This window comes from Lepisma saccharinum, chromosome 5 (genome assembly GCF_977018435.1).
Source record: "Lepisma saccharinum chromosome 5, izLepSacc3.1, whole genome shotgun sequence".
Classification (NCBI taxonomy): Eukaryota; Metazoa; Arthropoda; class Insecta; order Zygentoma; family Lepismatidae; genus Lepisma; species Lepisma saccharinum.
The window spans coordinates 39,496,839-39,522,573 of NC_139233.1; the positions used below are offsets into that span (position 1 = coordinate 39,496,839).

Genomic DNA, 25,735 nt, shown 5'->3' on the forward strand with positions numbered 1-25,735 from the left:
TGCTTTATTTCCATCGCTTTTAGTGTATTTACTATTTTTATAGCTAATATCAATAATAAATGGGCTGGGAATAAAATGCATGATGATAATTTTCTCCTTTCAAAGTAAAGTATAATTTCACATTGTTAAGCAGTGCAACCGCGAAGTTTAAACGCTGCAAAACAACATTGAATGAGCCCACCCTTTAGTCGCGTGTAATTAACACACACACAGTGGCGGAGCGTGACCTTTCCAACAGTGTAAGCCTATCATGATGGTTATTTCCCGTTGTGCTTATTTTTGGGCTGACATGGTTAGTGATTTATCCACACACATCAACCCCCCCCCCCATTTTTTCAGAACGCTTCCCTGGAATTTTTCACCAAATTAAAAATTCTGGATAAATCCCTGGGATTGTTTTTTTCTTTGCTAGGCTGTGTATCTCCTACATTTCAACTGATAATTAAGTCAGTCTTATTCCTATCACAATGACTAACGTAACGATAAAAAATATGCAATGTTAGATAAAATGAATAATAATAATAATAACAATAACAATGAAAAGGAAACAGAAAAGTGCTGAATACTTTTTACGACCGCTTCGTACCCTGAATCACAAAATCGGCGCACTTTATTTTTCGTTTCTGTTACTATGCCTGCTAGAGAAGGGGTGGGCCTACTACCTACATCCACAAGTTTCTTCTTGGCAGCAAAATCCTTGCTGGAAAACGGCGTCTTCAACAAGTTATCCACCCCACCGCACAATCACACTCATTTTATTCTATAATGCACTTCACTATCACACCACAGCACAGGGCCCACAGTCCGCTTTTAATAGATGGAATTCGCAAAAGCATTACCTCAATACCTCGACAACAAGAACGGGGAAACAAAAAGATACCAGATCCAAAATTGGTCACTGCTCTAAGCAGTGATCTTTCGGACTATGAGGGGAATATCCCTTTCGGATATAAATAAATTCCCTCTCTTGCCTTAACATTCCCTATATTTAGTAAAAAAAAATACAATATTAATTATAAAAGAAATGCTCACTAATTGTAGTGACATATCCAGAAATTTATATCAAAGGACATGTAAGTGCTTTCTTAGGATACTGTCAGTGGCGTAGCATGGACATTTCGGGTGGGAACGTCAAGTCCGAAGGAAGGGTTGGCCCTTTCTTGCATAATAATTTACTTATGGTATGAGTCGCCACAGGTTTTGTTTATTTGCCTGAAGTCAGCTGGGTTTTCAATAAAACATCATCCATGCATGTGTTAGCTAGAAAATTAGATGCCTCAGTATGCCACAAATGTTTTGAACTCTGGTGTTTTATACCTTTTGTTTATACCTTTCAGCATGACGTAAGTCATTAAGAAACCTACCTGAATCACAAGTGCCTCTGCACAACAGTAGACGTCATTGTTGTGGATGATCCAACTACTGATTGATTTTGTTTATTTTACTTCGCTTTTCTACTTTTGGTTAATTGCGAATATGAATATGAGTGATTATATTGATGAAGGGACACTGACAAAGAACACCCGTGCTCACGCCGGGATTCGAACCAGGGACCTCTGTCGTCTTGGCGCACTGTGCAAAGTACTCTGACACGGAGGTGGGTGGATGATCCTAATATCGTACACTCTACTGACGTAACAGTGCCGATTAGTAATTCAGACCACTGTTTATTACATTTTGAGAATGCTGATAAACATTTTAAAATAATTTTGTCCAGAGGCAAGTCGATGTTAAGAGTTTTCAAATGAATGCTAAACATTTCCATTGACACAATATTAAGCAGTTAGATAATATCGAAAAAATAATAAAAAAAAAAGAAATAATAATAGTTTTGCGGGTTAAGTGGTAGAGCAGGCACAGGCTGAATTTCTACCACGAGGACTTCACCAACTTATTTGACAAAAACTGTGTTGATCTTTTAGTTTTGAATGCACATCGCTGTTCGTGCGATAAATTATACAATGCCGTGGCCATTATGAAGTGGTATATTTGAGTTCGGTAAAGTTACGTCAGTCAATATTGCGTATTGTAGCATCACATGGCACGAGTGGCACGAGCGCGAAGAAACAGATAGGAATTCTACCGCTGTCGTCTGCTTCAGAAGGCAGGAAGGGTCACATGAACCAATTACGGTAGACCTCTGCTGCTCCATACGCTGGCGTATGAGAGAGCATTTACGCGCGTGCTGTAGACATCGAAGCTTTCCCTCCAGAAAGGCAGCAAGGAATATAGAGTTCTTTACGCCGAACCTGCTCCGCGTCCGGCCAGGAAAGGCACTGAAAAAAGATACTAGAACGAGTGTTGAGAGTGGAGCGTTGCAAGCGGATCGCGAAAAATAGCCATTATAATGCCATGAAGGTTAAACATATATGAAATCAGTCAAGTTTTACTTTATATTCACAGCATTTACGCATTTTTGAAATTTTAAATCTGGGAACGCCGGGCGTATTATAACGCTACGCCACTGGATACTGTAAAAGCAAATCTAGCCCCTAAAAGATCATAAACAGGCTTTTCGAACGCTGTTCGAAGAGTGTTTGAATCACAGACTACGTAATTAATAATATTTGGTTCACATTTGACATGAGATTTGTAATATTGGTTCAATCTTCAGCTTTCATTAACATTTATTTATTTTTGCACTTTTTAGCTCAATTATTACCAGCTGAGTTCATACATAAACGGAAAACAGAGATCTTAATATTTATGATGTTTATGCTCTCCTACAAGGTAAAAACAGAAACAAGAATTTAGCAGATCAATGTGTATCTAGTTTTCCCGTATCCCGCTCATTTTTAGGTTTCTCCTTTTTCCCCTTCCTGTTAGATTTTTGCTTCATGTTCATGGAAAAAAACCTCCTCGAAGCACCACCGGATCAAATTTCCTTTGCAGTCAACCATTCATACTCGACAACCCTGGAGCCCCTCCTCTTGCAGGACCTGTGTCTCGCTGGCACGTATTCAGTGAAGCCAACCCAAGCATAATGGTGCTAAATCTCGCACAAGTTTAAAAAGTCGTTTGTAAGTTGAGGATATAAATAAAACAAGAGGGCCACTTTTCATTGTGGCTGAATTTTCTCAAACTTTTCACGTATAACGTCGAACCCATGCCGTTGATTGAACCATTCGAATTTATATTTATGTTTTTGTTATAAATTAATATTAATAATATGAAAATCACAGAACAATTTAGTAGTATGTAGCATAATTTCGGAGTTTAAACGACACCATGGATGTCCAGAAGGGGAAGGCAAGGAGACACTTCCTGAAAAATGAATGTCAACCATTTTCACACATACAATTTCATTTCAGTCAAACTGAGAAGGGAAAAATAACTAGTTTATCCCAACCCCTGAAAAAAATACTTTGCTTAATCCTCCCAGGTGGAAAGAAATACTACGGACGTCCATGAACAACACTTTTTCTAAACATGAGGTTTGCAACGCTTTTGTAAGCTTGTGGCCGTAGTTTACAAACCTAGGGTTTGGCCCGCTCTTCTCCCTATATTCCTTGCTCTTCTCCATCCAGATACGGTAGGCACTGCTCCTTCGCGGTCAGAAATTTGTAAGGCAACATTCAGACGGCTTACAACTTTCCGCAAGCAGAAGGCGGGAGTTCCCATGTGCCCCCTGGTGCTGAAGTGTTGCAATCTAACAAACAGGATCTCGAAGACTGGTATCGGGCCGAGTTGAACTTTGAACTTTTTACGAATTTTGCCATATAATTACATACATTTTACTAGAACTAATAAAGTGTAAGCCCGGCTTACACGGCTTACATGGACGCTCCGCGCCTGCACACACACATATTACCAGGTCAGTCAGCACAAAACTCCATCCTACATTATTTTCAATTTCCCCCACCTCCCCTTCCTGGCAAGGAGGAATGAAACATGAGCCTCGTTCCTCGGAACGAGAGGAAATTATTCCAGACCGACTTCCAGTGGAACGAAAGGAACGAAGGAACGAACGAGTTGGAGGAATCAATTCCTTTAGGTGACCGAAACGAATCTTGCAGGTAGTTCTGCGGATTTCCGTAAGAGGACACTGCCAAGCATCTACGGACAGAGACATCTACGGCAAAAGTACAAACTACGTGAGCTATTAGTGTCGAACGAAAAAACAATTTTCCCTATTCCCGATTAAAATTACTACTTTAGCACTAGACGAGCGCTAGTGTCGCTTCCAATACGGCTGCTGCATGTAGTATACATCCTTTGTTTGTTTACGTTCAGTTAGTAGTAGTATCAGTGTGCGAATTAACGGGGGGAGGGGGGATGCCGGAGATTTGCCTCCGCATATACACTATCTTCCAAAAAGTAATTGGGCACGTGTACAAAATGGTTGTCTGATGGTGCGAACCCTGTTAGAAACTCGTGAAGTCACCTCTTGCTGCTATAACAGCAGCCACTCTGTCAGGCATGCTCTCGACTAGTTTGTGGAGGACGTCCATTGGAATGTGTCGCCATTCCTCTTGCAAGATCTCACTCAGTTGGACAACGGAATTTGGCCGCATCTTCCGAGACCTCACCCGCCAGTCCAATGCATCCCAAAGGAGTTCTATGGGATTGAGACGAGGACTCTGTGCAATCGGTGAACATTGTTGTCGGCATACCACTGCATAGTAGCCTCCGAAACATGGCACCTAGCATTGTCATCCTGGAAGTAACAGGGGTCCATTCCGTAAAAACGCCACAAGGTTGGGAGCATTTCATTGTCTAGTATTCTACAGTATGCCTGTAAGTTCATTGTGCCACGAACAACCACCAGTGGTCCCACACCGTAGTACGAGAAACAACCCCACACCATTACTCCACCACCACCAAATTTCCTGGTAGGCACTATACACTCTGGTAGAAGCTGCTCCCCGGGTAGCCGTCACACCCATACACGTCCATCAGACCGAAACAATGTGAATCTCGACTCATCACTCGACGTTATTCACCTTGGTGATATGCTGCTTATGTGCCGCTGCTCTTCCGGAATATCCGAGTTGGTGGGCCTCTGTTCGCAATGTTCCAATGGAAATTGACACCCCTGTTGCTGCCGTAAACTACTGTCTGATGGTAGCCATCGGCTGTGTCCTGTTTTTGTCAATTTCACGTTTTAGGGTTCTTCGATCTCTGTTAGTCAGTTTTTTTGGTCGCCTGGGACATTCACCATTGTCACAATGGCCATGTACCTTCCACTTACGAAGCACAAATGCCATTGTTGATTTGAGCCTGTTTAACTTTGCGGCTATGGCACTGCTAGACAGCCCACTGAGGTGGCAGCCCACAATTATGCCCTTATCAAAGTCTGATAGCTCTGCACTACGCGCCATCTCTTTCACAAGTGGTTCTCTTGCTCACGGGACAACATGAAGGCCACACGAATCAAATTAGATACTAAATAATTCAAATTAAATACTAAATTAACCACCATCATAGGTGCCCAATTACTTTTTGGTAGATAGTGTATAAATATACACGGCAAAAGAAAATTGTTGTTATCCTTTCTAGCTTTCCAGATATGTTTATCTTTATCCCCCTAAAGACAATTGTGATTGATAACATAGAGTATACAATTTCTTAACTATGGAAAAAATACAACTGGAAAAATCATTAGTACTCATTAATGGTCCATTCAGCAAAGATTTTCTTGCTGAAAAGAATGCAGGATTAAAGAAGGACACCATTCTCAAATTGACCAACCTCACCGAGCAGAGACAACAGGAGGCTGTGTTTTCCACGGCATAGTGATGATATTTCGCATGTATTAAAATGTTCACAATAAGCTTGGAGGTAGATTAGATTGACGTTAGGTTTGAACTTGGCAATAGACATTTGGTCAAATTTTCTGTTATTATTTCGATAGTTCTCTTTGTGAATAAGTTTAGGTTTTCTTAGAAATATAAATATAGTGTTTCTAAATTTCGTCTAGAAGTTATCATAAGATTTAATGACTTAGATTATTCAAAGGTGTACTTAGAACTCAAGGCAATAGTTGCGTTTACTGACTGGTAGCAAAGGGCGTATCCAGGGGGTCCGGACCCCCAAATTCCCTACTTCTTTTTTAAAAGACTAGGGTGGATTCAGCATACTTTCCTGTGAGACACTCGATGTTGCAGTTATACAACATTCTCTGTGTTTGCACGATTTGTTGATTCCGATAATAAGACCCACTATTTTTTTTTTTTTACACTGGGTAGTGATATATCAGCTGAAAATCTGGCTTCAGTGAGAACCTGTTTTGGTACAGTAAATGAAGTTTGTGTTTCTTTATAAATAATACATGCAGAGATGACATACAATAAACAAATATATTGCATTATGTACCAGAGAGTAAAAACAAACTATTTTCAGTGTGTGAAACTTGATTTCTAGAAGAACATGATTCACTTCACGTTTTTGCTAAATTTCTTCAACCTTGCGAGTTAAGTGGAGCTGTCCGAGTGAACCATCCCAATCAAGTGATCTTCTAGCCACAGTTGAAATGGAGACTTTCTTAATTCTCGTACTCTTTATTTGTGAAAAGTTTTGCAGTTTCACTGTACAGTTGTCAAAGTATTTAGAGCCCCCATTACAATTTAACCTCTGCTCTTTCTTACCCAAGCGACGTCACAGAACTGCTTCAGAAACTTCGGGAGATTTCAGATGAAGAGTACAGCCAAGTATTTCAAAATGCTTCTGAAAAGCTTCAAAATACATTCAATTCTGAAATTATGGTAAAAAACAAACAAACGAGATAACTTTCCTAGAAGGAGACGTGCCATTGGCCTTGGGGGATGGATACCCCAAGATGGACCCCGCCCAAATTTTATTTCTGGATCCCCCCCCCCCCCGCTGGTAGCATATATACAAATTATACTCCTAAAAACCTACCTTCGAAAATGAAATCACTCCACTGAGTGCCCCCCAAGCAAAAAGCTTAATTCGCACAGCGAGTAGTGGCTTGTTGTCATAGCTGTTGTGGAAGAAACATTGAAGTTACGCCATATTTTTTAACTATTGCGAATGCGTATAACGAAGAAACGCAGACGAAACTAATATTTACGTACTGATCCTTTTATTTAGGGTAGTGCTGTATCATCTGCACCTCATGTTGTAACTGGTGCTCTCGGAGATGATTTGAAAATACATTAATTCATCTGTACTTGCAAAGCTAGGGCAGGAGAAAAATGCAAACATATCGATGCCGTTTAAAAATAATATTCACAATTTCATGAACAGGCTATCATACTGAATGAAACAGTAATATTAACATTCCCCTTTTCTTTTTATAGTTACATATAACTTAATACATTATTTAATTCTCAAACTGTTTTAATTTTCGCACTTAATCGACTTACACTTATTTCAAATTTCATACGTAATGCATTATTTATCTGGATGCATTGGGCAAGACGCTTCATGGCTTTTATAAACAAAAAAGTTTTATTTATAAAGTACAATTTAAAACTTTACTATCCTGGTAATGTATATATAATCTTATTTTAAAAAATGAAGTGAGCAGACTCTTGTATTCTTCGTAATTTTCTTGCCACCTGTGTCAAGAAATTCTGTTTTCTCTGATGTATTCACTCAGGGTGGAAACACACGAAAACTTTCATGTTCTGACTCATAATACGATTTTTTTTAAAAACTCGAATTTTAAAAAAAGAATCCAAAGTTAATGTAAACATGGTCGTGAAACAGCGTATAACCTTTGAAAATTTTGGGATTACAGCCCTGATTATAGGTGACTTTTAAAATAAATAATCTGATGTTCACCAAAGGGACGTACATTTGAATCAAGATGGTCCGTGAGATTGACACTACGTAACGCGAACACCTGGTCGTCTCTTCGAGGTGTGCCGAGCATGAGGTGACGTCATCGTTCCAGGTGAACTGAATGTGTGGACTCGTGATGTAGTGTGAAGCGGGAAAGCGGAGTGTGATGTGAAGAGGTGAGCCGCTCGCTTGGGTCAGTCACACAGCTGATGTTCCGAGTCGGCAGGTTGCTTTGACAGCTCCGAGTGCTGCGCCGTGCTTGTGTTTTTTTTCTTTCTCGCACAGTTCCGGAACCGTTCGCGAATTGCATCTTGGATCAAGCGCTGCCGAAATGGTAAGTGAAGTGTGTCTTATTTGTAATTTTGGTCTGTTGAGTTAATCGCGACGATGAGGATGAATAATGATGAAGGAACGGTGAGGGCGCGCAGGAAGAAACAGGGGACGACGTGTTTAATCTAGATTTCTCGTTTCTGTGTTTCTCCTCTCTCCGTCACTCTCATCCCGTTTTCTTCCTCAATTTCTCTTTGCCTTCTCCTCCTTTCTTTCCATATTTATCTGTCATGCTTGTTAATGTCTGTATCTGTATATCTCTCTTTCTTCTTTACTTCTATTCTTTCCCCCACACCCTCTTTCTCTTAATTTCATTCATTTTCCTCCACCACACCACTCTCACTTTCTTCACTACATTGCTTTTATTTATCCCCTTTTCCCAAACCCTTCTCTACCTGTCTCGTTTCTTTATCTTTCTCTCTTTAATTTCTCTTCTCTTTTCTTTCTATTCTGACAACACGTAAACTGACGTCAGTAACTATATCATACTTCAGGCACGTATCCAGGAATTCCTTTCGGGGGGGGCTCAACACCATTTTTTAAAGGGGTATAGTAAGAACCTCACAATTGTGTGTTTAAGACCAGAGGTGGCAATTGGGTTCCAAAACGGGGGGGGGGGGGGGTGCGGAAGGCGTTGCAAGGAAAGTTTACTTTCTCTTGGTAGCCAAGGCTTAACATTAAGAGGTCATAATGTTCAGGCAAAAAAATTAAAAATGGGGAGCAACTATCCCTTAAATCGTTGCCACTGTAAGGCTATCATTTTAATCAGAACGTGAAATCGGAACATTTTTTACCACTCGACTCCTCTGTGCCGGAACCATCTCAGTATGTGGGTTTGTCCATTTCTTCTCATCAGGCATAAAATCATCTATGGTGTCTTTGAGTGTTTTTACGAAGGTGTTACACATGCACGGAATGAACAATCCACTCGACAACGCGAGATTCAAATTGTGGGCTGCGAACTGGACGCAGACAGCTCTCGAATATTTATCTCTGATTCGAGCCTGAACACCACTAACGTGTCTTGTCCTCCCATTTTTTCAGCTCTTATTAAAGCCGAAACCCAACAAATTGTTCAGATTCAGGCCTTAGCACTCACAAGTGTTCAAAAATGCCTCTCACAGCTTCCGGAGTCTTGTCATATATCGGCACGAAACAAAGGAAGTCTTCTCGAATACAGGTGGATCACGAAACAATTAATGCACAGTGAAAACCCTTCCGTTCCCAACACATCTAATGTTTCGTCTCCCAGTATGATGAAATGCTTACTCATTTATCTGTAGCGACGTGCCCAAGGGAGGTTTGGTGAGGTAATAACCCCATTTGACCCAGTATTCTTAAAAAAAAAAAAAATCCTTGTGACTTGGATTTTCAAGACTTAGGAAGGTTTCAGACCGAAGGAACACGCGATACATGTCGATTGGAATGGGCCAATCAACAGCAACGTTTCACACCGTAGCGACACAAAAGGCCGCACAAACCTAAGCTTCAGGCGACACGGTGTGAAATCTCCCTTATTAGGCCACTGTCATTGTCACCTCGAAGTAGTAGCTCTTGTGGACCACAGAAAAAATTATCCTCAACCGGTGATAATGCTCCTCAGTTTTCTTCTCTCTCCTATATTTTCTATGCTTGTTCACTATACAGGCAACACCTTACAATTTGATATAAACGGGACATGTACTATGTAGACATTTTAACGAAAAATCGGTTGAAGTCAAGGATGGCTAGGTGGCTCAGTTGGTAGAGTCCTAATTTGGGTCCTGGCAGAGCCTGCAATTACCGCCTAAAATGTCTACATATGCAACATCATCTTGCTTTCTCTTCTCGACATTCATAAAATTTTCGGCTCTTTCTTTATAGTAGTTAAGTGTTTGAATGTGTTTCGAACCCAGTAGGCTTAAACAAATCTATTTCTTAATACCATGAAATTCTCGGACTGCATATACGAAATTTTGTTCTGGCAAAACTAAATCATCACTCAAAACTTCGACTTTCAGTTGATCTATGCAGCTTATTTCTGTTTTAATAAACCACTCCAATATCCGGTAATGCTGAAATATTCACTTTTGAGAGAGACCTTTGATCTCTTCGGCCCTCGAACCGTACTAGCGCTACACTGAGGCCCCGGAAGTTTCGCTGTCGTCAATGTCTTCATTTTCGTATCACTATATCTTATAAAGCAACCAGAGGACGCTGACTGATCACTAATCGACTGTGTGAATTGTCACACTTACCTCTGAAATCTCATTAACCGATTCTTTGTACATATCAACCGAAAAATTGAATCCGCATATTTACATCATTATATTCTAGAACGTTCCTCAGATAAAACGATTCGTTAATATCGCCAGTAGTTGACTCCTTCTCTCATTCAATAACGTACCCTCTCCCGCCTTCCAGAGATTAGAAATTACAACGAATCGCCCTACGTGTGGCGCTACCTTTGTTGTGCAGCTTCCAAATGCTGACAAGTTTCTACATAGTGCTCAAGTGCGCTGCGACAACACCGAAAGCTCAAGAAAAGTGTACGTGCAATATTATCAACAACAGTTTTATAGAACATTCTCAGTCTTGCCTCGATAATTGTCTATCTCCTTAAATCATCGTCACATTATTCAAAAAGCCAAAAACCTTATTTTATCTAGTGTAAAATAAAAAAATCATGGGGGGGGGGCTCGAGCCACCTCAACCCCAGCTTGGATACGTGCTATTAACAATGACAGGGTTATAGAACATTCTCCATCTTGTCTCGATAATTATTTCTCCCAAATTATAATCACATTTTTCAAGAAGCCAAAATCCTAATTTTATCTAGTGTAAACAGAAAAAATTCCTGAAGGGGGCTCGAGCCACCTGATTCCCACCTTGGATACGTGCTATTGATAATAATAGGGTTATAGAACACTCTCCGTTTTGTCTGGATAATTATTTCTCTCAGATTTATAAATTTATTATCTTCACATTATTCAAGACGCCAACAATCTAATTTTATCTAGTGTAAATTGAAAAATTTCCTGAGGGAGGGGGTGGGGGCTCGAGCCATTAACAATAACAGGGGTAAAAAACATGCTCCGTCTTGCCTCGATAATTATTTCTCTTCTTACAGTATTTTCACATTATTTAAGAAGCCAAAAACCTAATTTTATCTAACGTAAACTGAAAAATTTCCTGGGGTAAGGGGCGAGCCCCCTGTGCCCCATCTTGGATACGTGCTATTATCAATAACAGGGTTACGTAACATTCTCCGTCTTGTCTCGATAATTATTTCTCTCCTTAAATTATTGTCACATTATTTTATTTCACACCACAAGAAATCAAAAACCTCATTTTATCTAGTGTAAACCTAAAACTTTCGGGGGGGGCTCGAGCCCCCTAAGCCCCCCCTCTGGATACGTGCCTGACTTCCTTCCTTTTTGACCCCCACTGGAAAATTTTGTACGGGTGTCCAGTAAGCAACACACATAAAGGTGCCCAAACAGTTCGGTACTCGAACCAGGATCTTTCGGTGTATCGAGCGTTCAATGAACTAGGCGAGAGATATATCCTACGGCGTCCCAAAACCTCCTTTACAATACACACCTGTTTTCTTGGAGATACACATTCAGGGGTTGACTTACAATATCACTACAAGGGGTCCCGGGTTCGATACCTGGTGGGGTCACAAGTGGTTCTGATCCAATTTTAAACCCGATTAGCTTTACTGTGCATAAAGTGGATTTAAAACACCAACTCAACTCAATTCAACGATATCACTACAGAAGATTTCCTGTTCGAGTCCCGGTCCTTGCATGGCTGCTGTTGCTTCGTTGTTTTCATCTGACATAATCTGCACTTTTCTGCTAAATTTGAGGATGGATCGGTTATTATATCAAACTGAATACAGGACCACCCATATCCAGGCTAGGACTCGAACCTGGAACCTCCAGTTCGAAGTCCACACTTCCCTGAACGTAACCATCGTCCCCGACTGGATATGGATGTCCTTTGCGAGTGTCCTTTCATCACTCATCTTCGATGACTCATCGTGAAGATTAACCAAAAGTGACAGAAAACTAACGCAAGACAAGAAAATTACAAAACATTACGGGATTTTTAAGGAATTAAGTGTGATAATGCCTGAAAAAATGTGGCAACATTCAAAAAGCTGAGGTCCGGGAAAAATCTGTACCTCGGTACCCTGGACGATCACAATATCTTGAAATGGGTTATCAACAGTCTTATACATAACCGACTTTACAATACATTATCCATAAATAACTAACTTGATTATTAATGCAAAACTAGGAAGGAGTAAACATGCCTAAAATCGAGTATAAGCAATAGTGCACACTTCCGGGGACTAACTTATGTAAATTGTTTATAAGTAAAGCCTACTATCACACATCGTTTTCGTCGCTTTTCTGCCAGTTTGACTAATCCTGACGATAAGCATGAATAATGATGAGACGGATAACGGAACAATCACAGACAGAACGCAGAGGACTGCACTGCCTGTGTGTCCAGTCGCCAGGGCTTCGCAGGCCTGCAAGAATGCACCTCCAGGAAAGAAGATGACAAAGATTTTCGGAGGCACATCGCACGGAGGTTCACACTCTAGATTATAGATCCAACCTGGATTGCAGATCTCCGTGGGGAAATGGTCAAAGTAATGCAGTTCGAACCTTGTTGGAGACATCGGCGATTGAATTGCGTTTATCACGTCATCATCCATATCAAATGTTCATCACTTCATATCCCTCATAGTCGCGCCGTAAAATACGAAATTTCGGATATACAGTGTGTATTTATCAAGAGAAGCCTTCATAGGGAATATATGCAGGTTATATATAGGTCACAATAAAATTGTATAAACTCACGTGAGAAAAGACGTCGATAAACTAACTTATACTGCAGAAACATGTGATAAGTGTAATCCATTGAATCTTGGTTGGAAACTGAGAAGGGGAAAACCTAGTCGCAGAAACAGTTCTTATTTAGTACAGTGAGATAGGAGGATTATATTCTGAATTATTACACTCATTCTTACAATCACAAGAAATACAAAGTTTGCCGACAGCTTCGCTAAGTCTTGAGTGATAATGTAGCCTTCGTGTGAGAGTCACACACAAAACCAACAGTGCAGGCCCTAAGGAAAGGCTGAGGTGAGCTATAACAGTCTTCATCCATCTTTCATTCAGTCTTAGACGCCTAAGAAAGATGGTAACTTATAGCATTGCCAGCTGTAAAAAAAATTAAAAAAATAATAATAATACTAATAATAATAATAACCTCTCCCTTAAGGTCAATCCTCCACCTTACAAATTTCTGGACTAAATTGATATTGAAAGTGAGCAAGCACATCTGTAGATGAAAAAAAAGTACAATTTATGTTTAAAAAAACAGTAGGGAGTTGTAGAGTTTGTCACCAAAAATGCGCCACCAGAATTTCAATAGTTAATAACATGTAAATCCAGTGTGTTCATTAATGGGGAAATTCCGGGGATTCCCCCACACAAAAAATGTTATCCCCGGGAAAAAAAACAATTATTATTATCCCTGCCAGGATGTTTCTACCTCCTCAAAGAAAATTAAATTTAAATCATGTAGTATATCATTTTTTAACTATATAACAAACACAATTCAAAGTCATTCGTGTGAATTTATAGTCCAGTTATGAAAGATTTTCTTGTTGAAGAGTATGCAGCCTTGTAAATTAAAAAAGAACACAATTTTGCAACGGAACAACTCACCTAGCCAACAGCAGGTTGTTTTCATGGCATAGTGTTAATATTTTACATGTAGTAAAGTTCACAAGAAACGTGTAGGTACGTGGGCAATAGAAATGTGTTCAAGTTTTCGGTGTTAGTAGTTCGATAGCTGTTTTTGCGCAAGAGTTTGGGTGGATGTATGCACTTTGAGTCTCTTCTCTATATGTTCTCACTGAAAAGTATTGTACCCAACAATCACCTTGAAGGTACCAAAATATGCACTAAGAATTATGATTTGTTTTCGAAATATATTGAAACCAAAAAAATAAAAAGTGTATAGTGAAACACTACAGATACTTGCTTGTGTTTGTGCTATATGGCAACACAGTGAACGTTGCTGTCAGCTGATGTCTAAACGAACATAAACTTTGAAACAATTTAGCAGTAACAGCTAAGGAAAATATCACCCGCCCCTTTCTCCACGAGATAAAGTCCTCACTCCACCACTCTGAGGTGAAAAAAATGCAGTTTTCAGGTTCTTCAGACTGCAGTGTAGCACCTGAGTGTCAATCGGCAAGCAATCAGTGGAGCAGACGTTTACATATATATATATATATATATATATATATATATATATATATATTTTACAAAATGTATTTTGTTTCGCTACTTACATCTGCGACGGCCTTAGTCGTCTAGTTAGAAGATTCTAGTTATTTCCGCAACGTCTCTATGTGGTTGTGTGGTTCTACTAGAGCACTAAAGCGTTTAGTGGTCAACTTTTGATCTCACCATCGAAATTCTCTCGTCTTCATCGCCGTGTGATTTGTCCAAAGTGGCAGAAATGTGACGTAAAATAACAAATGTACAACAGAGGGGGTGGGAGTGAAACCCCAGAAGAATGCCCAGCCTCCACCCACGTACACTCGAGGGTATGTTCTTATGTCCTGGTGCCTAAAAAGACCAGGGTCTTTGGATTGAAGATATGAAAAGGAGAGGTTGTTTACCTTTACGGATACCAGTGTGAAACATCACCCACCTGCTCGGTGTCAAGGTAGCAGATGGTGTTAATGAAGAAGCAATGATATTTGCTTCGTCGCCGCAACACCTGAACTGTCTCTTTTCAAATTTCGTAGCAGATGAAGTTGTCAATTCCTTTACAATTTTGTATTCGCAAATGCCACACTTCCTTCAATTGGCAAACATGTGGTGGCATATGTGGCAAATAAGCAAGGGGAATTTTGCAAGTAAAAGTGAAGTCCCATCTCCGTTTCATTTGGCAAGTACTCTGTGGACAAGTGTCAACTCCACTGCCTCCACCATAGCTATTTGGTTTCCTGGAAACAAAATTTTACAAATAAGTATAAATGCAACGTTCATTCGTGTAAAATAAATCTACTTTCCTTCCTTTACAAATAGTGAAAAATTTTATTAAAAAAATGCAACATAACGATGCTCTGGCGCCTGAATCTGCAGCCAGGATAATCCTATGTAGGAATTGTGTTTTGTCGTGTTTGTGGTTTTCCCTTCATCGTGTGTCATCTTATTCTCCCCATCGCCGCGATTAGCCAAAGAGGCAGAAATGTGACAATTAAAAACCAAATCAAACGATCGATCAAATACAATTGCAACCGTCATTTTAATACACGGCTAATACGCGGGATAAAGTAACTGTAGTCTATTTATATTTAAACTGCGGTTAGAGATAAATTCCTTATCAAGAGACAAGCTGAGAAAACATATCTAAGGCTGAGATTGTTCAGAACAGTTAAGTGCACAGTTTAATACACGACTCAAACACGAAATACTATAGATGATTTTCCTCGCTGTTCCTAAAAACTATTTGCACTAAAACCCATTTTGGCTAAAAGAGCATTTATGTATCTAGTTTTTCTTGTTTGCTGGGGGTGGGGGGTTAGCCAACCCTGTCCCTCCTCTAGTGCCATCACTGGCTGTACTGCGAGGAAGAGATATAGTAAAGTACCTTCTGAAATGTCACCTCTGACATCCTAATGAAGTGAGTGAAGGCAAATTCTCTAATAACAAATAGAAGAGAAGAGGTCATAGATGGGACCACAGGCAAAAGGATCTGCGAAGATCCTCGTGTCTTGTGCATCACACTTGCGCGTGGAGGGGAGGAATAGCGAGCAGCACGTTTCCGTATGGGCCCAGTTGAACGGATGGAGGGGAAGATACGCGAAGGTTTTTGGCCGAAGTTCTTTTGTGGTCGTTTTAAAGATACCACATTGTAACCAGGTGCTGAGTGGACGTTTCCTAGAACAACTAGTATACAAGTAAAAACCGAAAGTGCACGAGAGAACAACAAAGATAAATATCAATTTTCTCAAAGGTTTCCAAGAATTGTTACCTTGTTTTCTGTTTTTTTCCGAAGGTTCCATGCGTTTCGGGCACGGGCGATGCAAATGCCAAGATAAATAAACAGTCCTCCTGCGGTTCACCAATGAGGAAAATTGCAGGATTTAATTCTTGCGCAACACGATTTGAAAATCAGCTGAGATCTGTTGCGACTCGCAGACCAGTTTCTCTGGTATTTTATATGTCAAGGGCAACAGGCGTTTTCACTTTGAATGCTCATCCCAGCTGCAGGGATGCCCTAAAGATGTATCCCGTAACCTTAAGTATTCAGCTTCTTTATTGATAAACTAACGATTCTTATACTGACACTTATCAGCAATATTTCGGATATCTTATGCGATCATGGAAGATCACTGGTTGACATCCTTCATTTTTATTTATCACTCGTTTTCTTCCTTCTTTGGCTTCTTTCTCTGTGTCTGCTTATCCCATTTTCTTCTCTGCCTCCATTTCTTCATCTCTTCTCCTCTTCTCCTCCCTCTCTTTCCAAGATCCTTTCCCTTCTCTCTTTTTATTACTCTCTTCCAACCATAATTTCCCATTTGGTTATAATTTTACTTTTATTGTAGATATGTTCAAAAATATATTTTATCTCAGTCCCGCAGAGTTTCTAAAGAAAAAATAGTGAAATATGTAGCTATATCTCTACACTAGGTCTGGAAATTGTATAGAAAAATAATCATCTTTTGTAACAACAGTTGAGACTCGGTTGCTGGTTACGCTACTACACAACACTTACGAAGCCACAGAATAAGAACGCACTAAAGGAAACAAACCCGGTGGAGCCACATAGTGATTCGAATCCCACTTTAAGCTGTAGGTCCAGTCCCGATTAGCCTTACTGTGCTTAAAATGGACTTAAAACTCAAATGGAAACCAAACTAAAACAGAAAAAAGTACGTACACCTCCTTTTAACCATACGCAGTGAAAGAGCAATAGACTAATACTGCGATCAGTGGCGTCGATTACGGGGATCGAGAGGGTGCAGTGGCCCCCACATTTTGCTACTTTTGCCCCCGCACTATGCTAAACCTTATGTACCAAGGGAAAGTAAACTGTCCTTGTACTCCCCCCACATACACTTTTTGCATCTTGCCCCTAGTTTTGAAAGTCAATCGCCGCCACTGACTGCAATCAACTAATTGTCTCCGCTTCTGAGTGCATTGTACACTGTCTTGTCTATGCCTAACTAACTAACTTTCTAGCCTTCTTAACCCCGAAGGTTCATGGCTGCAGCAACATAGGCCTTCCATCTTTCCCTATCTTCAGCAAGATCTATATACTCTTTTCCATCCCTACCGATTTCCTTTAGATCCATCTCAACGTTGTCCCTCCATCTTCGTCTTGGTCTTCCTACAGGTCTCTTACCATCAGGTTTGCCAACAAGAATCCTGTAAACTCCTCTTTCCTCTCCCATTCGTGCCACATGGCCTGCCACCTAAGTCTTCTTGATTTAATTATTCTAATAATATCTGGACGAATACAAATGATGTAGTTCTAAATTATGTAACCTTCTCCACTCACCTGTCTCCTCATCCCTTTTAGGTCCAAATATTTTCCTAAGGATCTTATTTTCAAATACTCTTAATTCATGTTCCTCTTTCAATGTAAGGGACCTTTTACCCCCCCCCCACCCCATCTCTCTCTCACACACAAACAGAAGCACACATGCAAACATATTTCTCTTTTTTCTCACCCATCATCTCTCAAATTTACCATTTCCATTATCTTTCTTGACTTCCTTCTAAGGACATTACGCATGGCGTAGTGGTAACGTCGTCGCTTTGAAATCAAGGACTCCCGGGTTCGATATCCGGTGGAGGTTCGGATCACTCTAAACTCTAGGTCCGATTAGCTTTTCTGTGCATAAAATAGACAATCTCAATTTTTTTTTTGGTCTTCCAAGAATTGTTGCGCCACAACTTCCGTCTCCACATCTTTAATTTATTTTGTCACAGATAAGCGTATTATCTGTGCTTTTGTCTATCTTTATTTTTACTTCATTTTACTTTGTTTCCTTGTTCGCTTTTCATTCTGTCCTTTCTGTTGTTGAAATACTCAGGCATCAACAATACAATATAACGCGAATAGATAGTAAAGCATGGGCCGTATTGTTACTTCACTGGCGTGGTGATATATGGTCACGGAACGAGAACAGAGAGGGAAAAATATGCAGATGACGTGAAAGTAAGGTGAAATGTTTAAAGCGGAAGTGCACCATAAGCTCACGGTATCCGGGCATTAATTCGCCCTTCACAATGGACAGTCATGGGGCGTGAAATTACACGAATCCGAGGAAGGGTTGTCGGACGGATTGGGTATACTGAGAGGTCGCTTTGATAACCCGTGTGAGCAGCACATGTGTATCGTACGTGTTTTCATAGCAAGAACGCCGTGACAATGCAACAGATCGTTTAGTGATATGGTTAGCTTCTAGAACTGCAGAATGTAAAATAATGGAATAAGAAATGCATAGTTTATTTGTAATTGTGTTATCTTACGTCCCTTTTCTGCCACTTTTGTCTAATCGCGACTCGAACCCGGGAAATTAATGCGAACATGAGGCTACTAAGGCAAGAAAAACGAAGAAACGCTGGCAGAGAGGAGGAGGATTTTATTCTTGGGGACAGCTACTTTTATTTGATTGATTGACTTGGTTTATTTTACTTGGGTTTTTCTGATACTTTTATATCGTAGCGAAAATAAAGGTGAGTGATGAAGTTGTTGAAGGAATAAAAAGAACACCCATGCCCAGGCCGGGATTCGAACCTCGAACCCCTGGAGTCGTAAGATGAGGAATGGGAAGGGAAATAAATTACACATATTGTTTTATTTTCCCTATAAATCAGACTTCTCAAGCCATCCTATCCCCTTTCACTCGTCTAGAATAGATTTTAAACTACATCTTATAATTCCTCTCCTTTTTATAACTTTTTTGCCCTCAAGGCTGGAATGAAACAACATCTACCTGTTAGGTCAGTAGCATAACATCTCTTATTGTCATTAAACATATTTAACGGTTACAATAAATATTACAAATAGCTAATAGGCCTATAAAAAACACAGAAGCACTGATAGCATAAAATATCAACCAAATTATCGTTAATTGGCACTATAACATAATTTCAGTTCTTCAGCCCACTACTGCTCATCATAATCATCATCATTTATACGTATGGGACTCACAGATTTGTATTTCATACCCAGCATACATTGATTTGCTTTATTTTACTTCGCCTTTTGTGCCACTTTAGGCTAATTTGCGAATATGGGGATGAGCGATGACGTGATGAAATTAATGAATGGACACTCACAAACATCCATTTCCAGGCTGGGTTTCGAACCCGAGACCCTTGGCGTCGTAGCGCGATGTGCTAACGACTCCGTCACGAGGACCGGCCCAGCATACATTGTGAATACATTAACAAACACTTTTTTGCTGCAAATTTCTACACATAAGTCGAATATATTCATAAATAACAATTATAACACAATTAAGCCTTGTTTCCATGATATAAAACCTAAACGTTTAGTTTATGTTTTATAATAAAATAAATTTCTGCCTTGGTCAGCATATTTAGTTCTTATAAATAACAAGTTTGCATACATAGGTTATTCACTCATGCAGCTCTGTTCGATTATATCTTCTTATAATTTCAAATTAATTTGTCTCAGAAATGAAAGTATAGGCACAACGTTTTCAATGCAAATATCTGTTCTGTAGAACAATGAGTGCAAATTGATTTTTGATAAGGCTTTCATAAAATCACTCGTTTCGTTGCGGAAATATGGCGTTCCAAGATAATATATTGAGAATCGTCTCTTGAATTACCACAAATACAGTTTGGAGATTTCAGTATATATTGTGTATTTCAAATAAATGATGATAAGTTATCGCATAACCACATCTAAGCATTGAGTAAATCACCAACAACAACACACAGGTGATTATATTCAAGGTTAGTCGTTATCCATCCTAAGATCAAGTGTGTCATAGTTCTTTGATTACATTATTACGTCATGCCATAACAATATATCCGACGGATATGACAGTTTATGTAGACAGTGTTATAAGGATTCCATGTTTCCGAGGGGCCTCCCCGATGGCGTAGTGGTAACGTCGTCGCCATGTAATCAAGTGGCCTCGGGCTCTCTAACCGGCGGAAGTACATAGTGGTACGGACATAACTTCAACTGTAGGTCCAGTCCCGATTAGCCTATCTGTGCATAAAGTGGACTTAAAAGAACTCAAATAAACAAACATGATTTCGAGTATCTCTCTTTCATATGTGTAAGCTGAGAAATTGTTTATGTTATAATTCCTATCAGGTTCTTTCAGACGACCACAGAGAGAAATTACGAGAAATGCAGCAATAAGAATTATCGAAACAAGTTATGAATATCAGTAACATGAAGTTCGAAACAGTATATAAATATAACAGAACACTCCTACTGACATCTGGTGCAGCGGTTCGAAGCACAAGAAACAAAAGGTTTTGTCCTTTGAATAATTCAGCAGGCTCTTATTTACAATGCTACTTCGGTACACAAAGGTCGCACACACCCTTGAGAGTCTCTTGCAATCGTGTCTGAGTATGTACATATAGTATATGGTGCTTGAAAAAACATTTCTTTGAAGTCCCAAGTGATTTGGCATTCTTTTGGGTGTGCCCACGAATATCCTCCTCAATCGTCTAAAGAAGATTGACTATCGGTATGTCAGTGACACGCTCTGACATAAGATGGTTCACCCTTTAGGTCGCCGTATACTTCCTGTCTCTTGAACTGCAGTTCAATGGCACACGTTCAGTTGCGGTACTCCTTTCCAAAGAGACACAGATTCGACTATCTTGTGCCTACTGTTGTGTGAACTCCTCTCCTTCAAACGTTATGAGAAAATCAGGGAAATATTGAGCCAAAATCGATATATTTTTACTAATTAATTCCTCAGAATTTAACTAATTTATGTTTTCGAAGAATAAAAAAGAAGCATTTACATACGCTTGACGTCACCATAGATTTCTGCTTGGGTGGCTTGTGCGCTAGGCCTCTTGTCCCAACCCCTTCTTTCTCTCTTTTTTTATCTTCCTTCCTCTGTTTATCTATTACTTTCTTTCTTTCTTCGCCCATATCTATCTACTCTTCCTCCCTTTTTCATTTCATTTCAAGTTTCTGTCTTCCTCTGATTCTCTATTTTCTATCCTTCTCTTGTTCTCTCTATATTTTTCAATTTCTCTTTCATTCCTTCCTACTTTATTTTCCTCTATGCACGTGTATGTGTACGCTGAAGAAACATTAGCTACACAAAGAGTGGTCCCACGTAGCTCACCCCATATTTTGGTTTAACGTTTAACCTTGAGTGGTGTTAAAAAAGTATTTCGATTACAACCATTTGTCACTTATTTTACCACCACTAAGGGTAGACGTGACCAAAATGTGGTGTGGATCACCTGGGATCACATCTCGTGTCGCTCTAAGACATAGTTTTATAGCGTGTGTGAGCATGTGAATGGTTCTGAAAATTTCTGAAGTAGACTATACCTAGGTAGGATGAGCTAATTCACGTGGACTACAGTCCAGACACTCTCACCTGGCGGTGACACTCAGTTGGCTAACATTCATTCCTGTTTGTGTGCGTGCGTGCGTGTGTGTGTGCGTGTGTGTGTGTGTGTGTGTGTCTGTGTGCGCGCGCGCGTGTGTGTGTGTGAGTGTGCAAATACATGTACCACATGGTTGCAGCCTCTTAACTTCACCATGTCACTACTCAACTGAACTTCACATCTGATTGATTGAGTTGGTGTTTTAAGTCCACTTTATGCACAGTAAGGCTAATCGGGACTGGGCCTACAGTTTAAGGTGGAATCCGAACCACTATATGCATCCACCGAGTTTTGAACCCGTGACCACTTGATTACAAGGCGACGACGCTACCACTGCGTCATCAGGGAGGCAATATGAATTTCACATCTGTTAACCTACAGGAATGGGGGACATGGAAGAGTTGGCTGTTTCGCTATTCACTTTTCCCATCACTGGAAGATGCTTCTGCACACATCCAAGGAGAACCTGCTCCCCCCCTCTCATCCGCACACACAAGGAATTTTCCAGATAACTTCGATCACCAGTAGCGCGTCAATTTTCAATAACTTAGAAAATGGTATGGACACATCAAAATATCATACTGTGATTTTAAGTAAGTTCAAACAACACAAATAATATAAATGTGTCTTGTATACACAGGAGTTTTCATTGGCACTTATGGGAGTTTGTCAGGATAACTATATAGCTATTTTTTTCTACTGTAATATTTATGAGCAGTCACGTTATAAGATTCTACACGTGGGTGCTTCAGCTTGGCTACAGGGCGTGCGCCTACCTCCAAACGGACTGCACACGTGTGCTCGATATGGACAAAAATTCCTGGCAAGGACGTTCCGAACCAAGGGAAGAGGAAGCGTTGGTGGCGCTAAAGGTCAAAACACAAAAACATCATCGTACAATCAGGGACACTTCTGGGTTGTAACGGTCCTGTTGAAATTAAATGGAGGCATTGCAACCCATAACTGTCCTTGACTGTACAATTATTCTACCTTGAATATTTCGACAGAAAGCGGGTTTTTCTTGAACACCTAACCACACACACACACTCACGAATACAAGGACAAATTTTCACAGCCTATATTAATTTCATTTTGTCAGTGAGGAAGGTTGAATGAAATAACAACAGAATATGAATACCAAAAAGTACTTTTCTCTTAAATTTTAAAGAACAGAAACTTACATTAGTTTCAGTGTCTGAGAAAAAAAAAACACGTACTTTGTCTATTCCATATTTTGTTACATGTCTCTTGCTTCTGATATTTCTAACATTTTTGATGCTTTTGAAACCACATGGTTTGAAAAAATATACTGGTCGACAATTGCTAAGGAACAAACACATATTCAAACATATCTTTTTCAAAAACAACTCCGCGACAGTTTGTTGCCAGAAAGAGACCAGTAGAGGGCAGAATGGGCGCAACAATTCCTTGCTGCCCTCTACTGGTCTCTTCTGGAAACAAACTTACACGGAGTTGTTTTTAAAAAAGATATGGGTCAATATGTGTTTGTTCCTTAGCAATTGTCGACCAGTGTAATTATAGAAAATGTGAATAATTATTGTGCAGTTCTAAAGCTAAATCGATTAGTTTATACGTTATTGATCGGTATGCCGATTTTTCATCCACCTTAATTCTCAAATTAGAGCGTGACTTTGTGGACATCTTGTACTAGGAATCTTACTTCTAGCAGCAAGGAAACCGCAACCGGAAATCACACTGTCGCAGTGTACTTTACCTCAACCGATCCGTAGGAAAGCGTGCCACATTCATAGATTTGAATTGACAGAAGCAATATCTTCTATCGCTGTCGACATCGAAAGATAGAGGTAAGCTTTCTCTTCTTCCTTAATTCATAACGTACAAAACATACTTTATTTGCCAAGATTAGAGGATCGAGATATGAACACATTCTTCTTGCTTTTTGTTGACTTTTAGGGCATTTAAGCAAGATAAAAAGGAAAGGTTAAAATACACAAACGTTGCTTTTACGAGGAAATCCGGTGTAGAAAATCATTGGATCAGTCGTTCTGAAAATGTCAGATCAATGAAGAATTTATATTGAAAAGGGAATTTCGGTCTATTCTTTCTAGGGATTATGTATAATTAGTATACCATTCCCTAAGGGGTAAACATTTGAAATCAGAGAAGGAATTCTCACCACACCCCTCACCCCCCATTATAATGATTATAAACACCAGCAATTCCTAGGCTTGTTTTAGTTTGTATACTTTATGCACAGATACATTAACTGGGACAAATGCAGAGCCATTTGGATCCCACTTTAAAGTATAGGTTCAGTCCCGATCAAGGCAGCCCGCAGGGGGCAGCAGTGATCAAAGTGGGGGGAAAGTGGGAATGATACTATCCACCCAGTTAAGAAAATTCTCATTCTCTCATTTAACACTAGAATAATTTGCTTAGGCATCCCTTCACCCACTGCATATACTCCACACATGCATCCTCATACCTTCCCTCAAACTGGGCAAAGCATCCCCCCCTTCCAGCTAGGAATTTCCACTTCGAGCACTGGAGTCAGAGTAAGATTTCATATCTTACCATTCAGCCATAATAACTCACATTTTACATATTATTATTATGATTGTTTTACAAAAATTGAATTGAAAATACCGTGAAGTTATTGTCAAGTTGAGACTTGAGTCAACTATTTACATATGCTCCCTTTCCATAAACATCTGTCAACTTGTTGATCAACAGTTCTTTGTCTTCTTGTACATTTTTACCATGCACATATCAGAGACCACTTAATCTGCTGTCGTTCATGGTACTCCATGTCTTCACGCTTTCATTTCGCTATTGGACTTAAATGAAGTTTTCCCAATATCTCAAGGGGGCAAATTCCCCACCTGGCCCCCTATGTTGGCGCCCTTGGTCCCGATTAGCATATCTGAGCTTAAAGTGAACTTAAAACAACCAAATAAGACAACAACAGCGAGATAGATGATGATGCCATGTGGAAAGAACGCTCCTCTCGAAGAAAAGATGAATGATGAACCTTCCACGTCAAGCCCTCTTCGCGAACAAAGCGAAGAGCCATCGAAGACATCCCAACACGCGCCCAGTTGATACGGTCCCCCGGGTGATCAAGGCTGGAGAATAATTACATTTGCGAAGTGCTGATTCATCCGCCCCATACAGGCAAGAGAGGAAATAGCGAACCTCACCTTGCACTTTGCAAATCCATCATGGTGCCCAACATCAGGGAGTGGAACACCTCAGAGCATGAAGGAGGTGTCTGTTGTGGTTGCCCAGGGGCAGCAGTCTTCGTGTAGGCATGTTGTAAACCAGATCACAGGTTGATCGGTGTCTCAATGCACCGATTCTGAAACGGCTCCATAACATGTTTCATAATCATATTATTTTGTACTCTACACTGTGAACGTGACATCTTGTTCGTTATTGAGCAGGATATGCAGAAGCAAAACAGCGTTTTTAATCAAGAGGTAACTAACTACTTTCCACGTGATGGCACGTATTGGTTTGGAACCATCTATAGATCTAGTCCTGGTGTACCTATTTGCATGAAGTAAATTTAAAACTAACTTTACTGACAAGATAAACTGAACGTTCAACTGTAGTTATCAAGAAGGTGCGACAAAAAGTTTGTCATAAATCTGTTTATATTCAGAAGAGCTAATCGGGACACTGTCTAATGTACCTTCTTCAGGAATTGAACCCGGCACTCCTTACAGAATGAGTAATGAACTACACTTACCTACATTCAGGTGTTTCAATCTTCAAGTAAGCTTTCTTTCCGTTACAAATCCATTCCTAAAATATGAAAGTAACATTTCATATTCAACAATATAGAATATGCAGTATGATTTAACAGTGAGTCCTACCAGATAGTGGCTAGTGGGAAATACTAACCTGCTGATGTAATTTCATTTCGTGTAATGATCGCCCTACTGCAGACTACAGTATATGCACTCCTTACTGAGCAAGACTTGACGTTGTCATAAAACCACAAG

At 39.9% G+C, this 25,735-nt stretch overlaps 1 protein-coding gene across 1 annotated transcript in view; it reads left to right on the forward strand.

Annotated features, from left to right (window-relative positions):
* The first annotated feature begins 7,903 nt into the window (after positions 1–7,903).
* Positions 7,904–25,735, forward strand: part of LOC145987777 (sodium- and chloride-dependent GABA transporter 2-like) — a 116,045-nt gene continuing 98,213 nt past the window's right edge. The window contains exon 1 of the mRNA XM_083122463.1: positions 7,904–8,083. Within this exon, the coding sequence (XP_082978589.1) occupies positions 8,081–8,083 (3 nt within the window). The 5' untranslated portion in view covers positions 7,904–8,080. The remainder of the gene's footprint in view (positions 8,084–25,735) is intronic.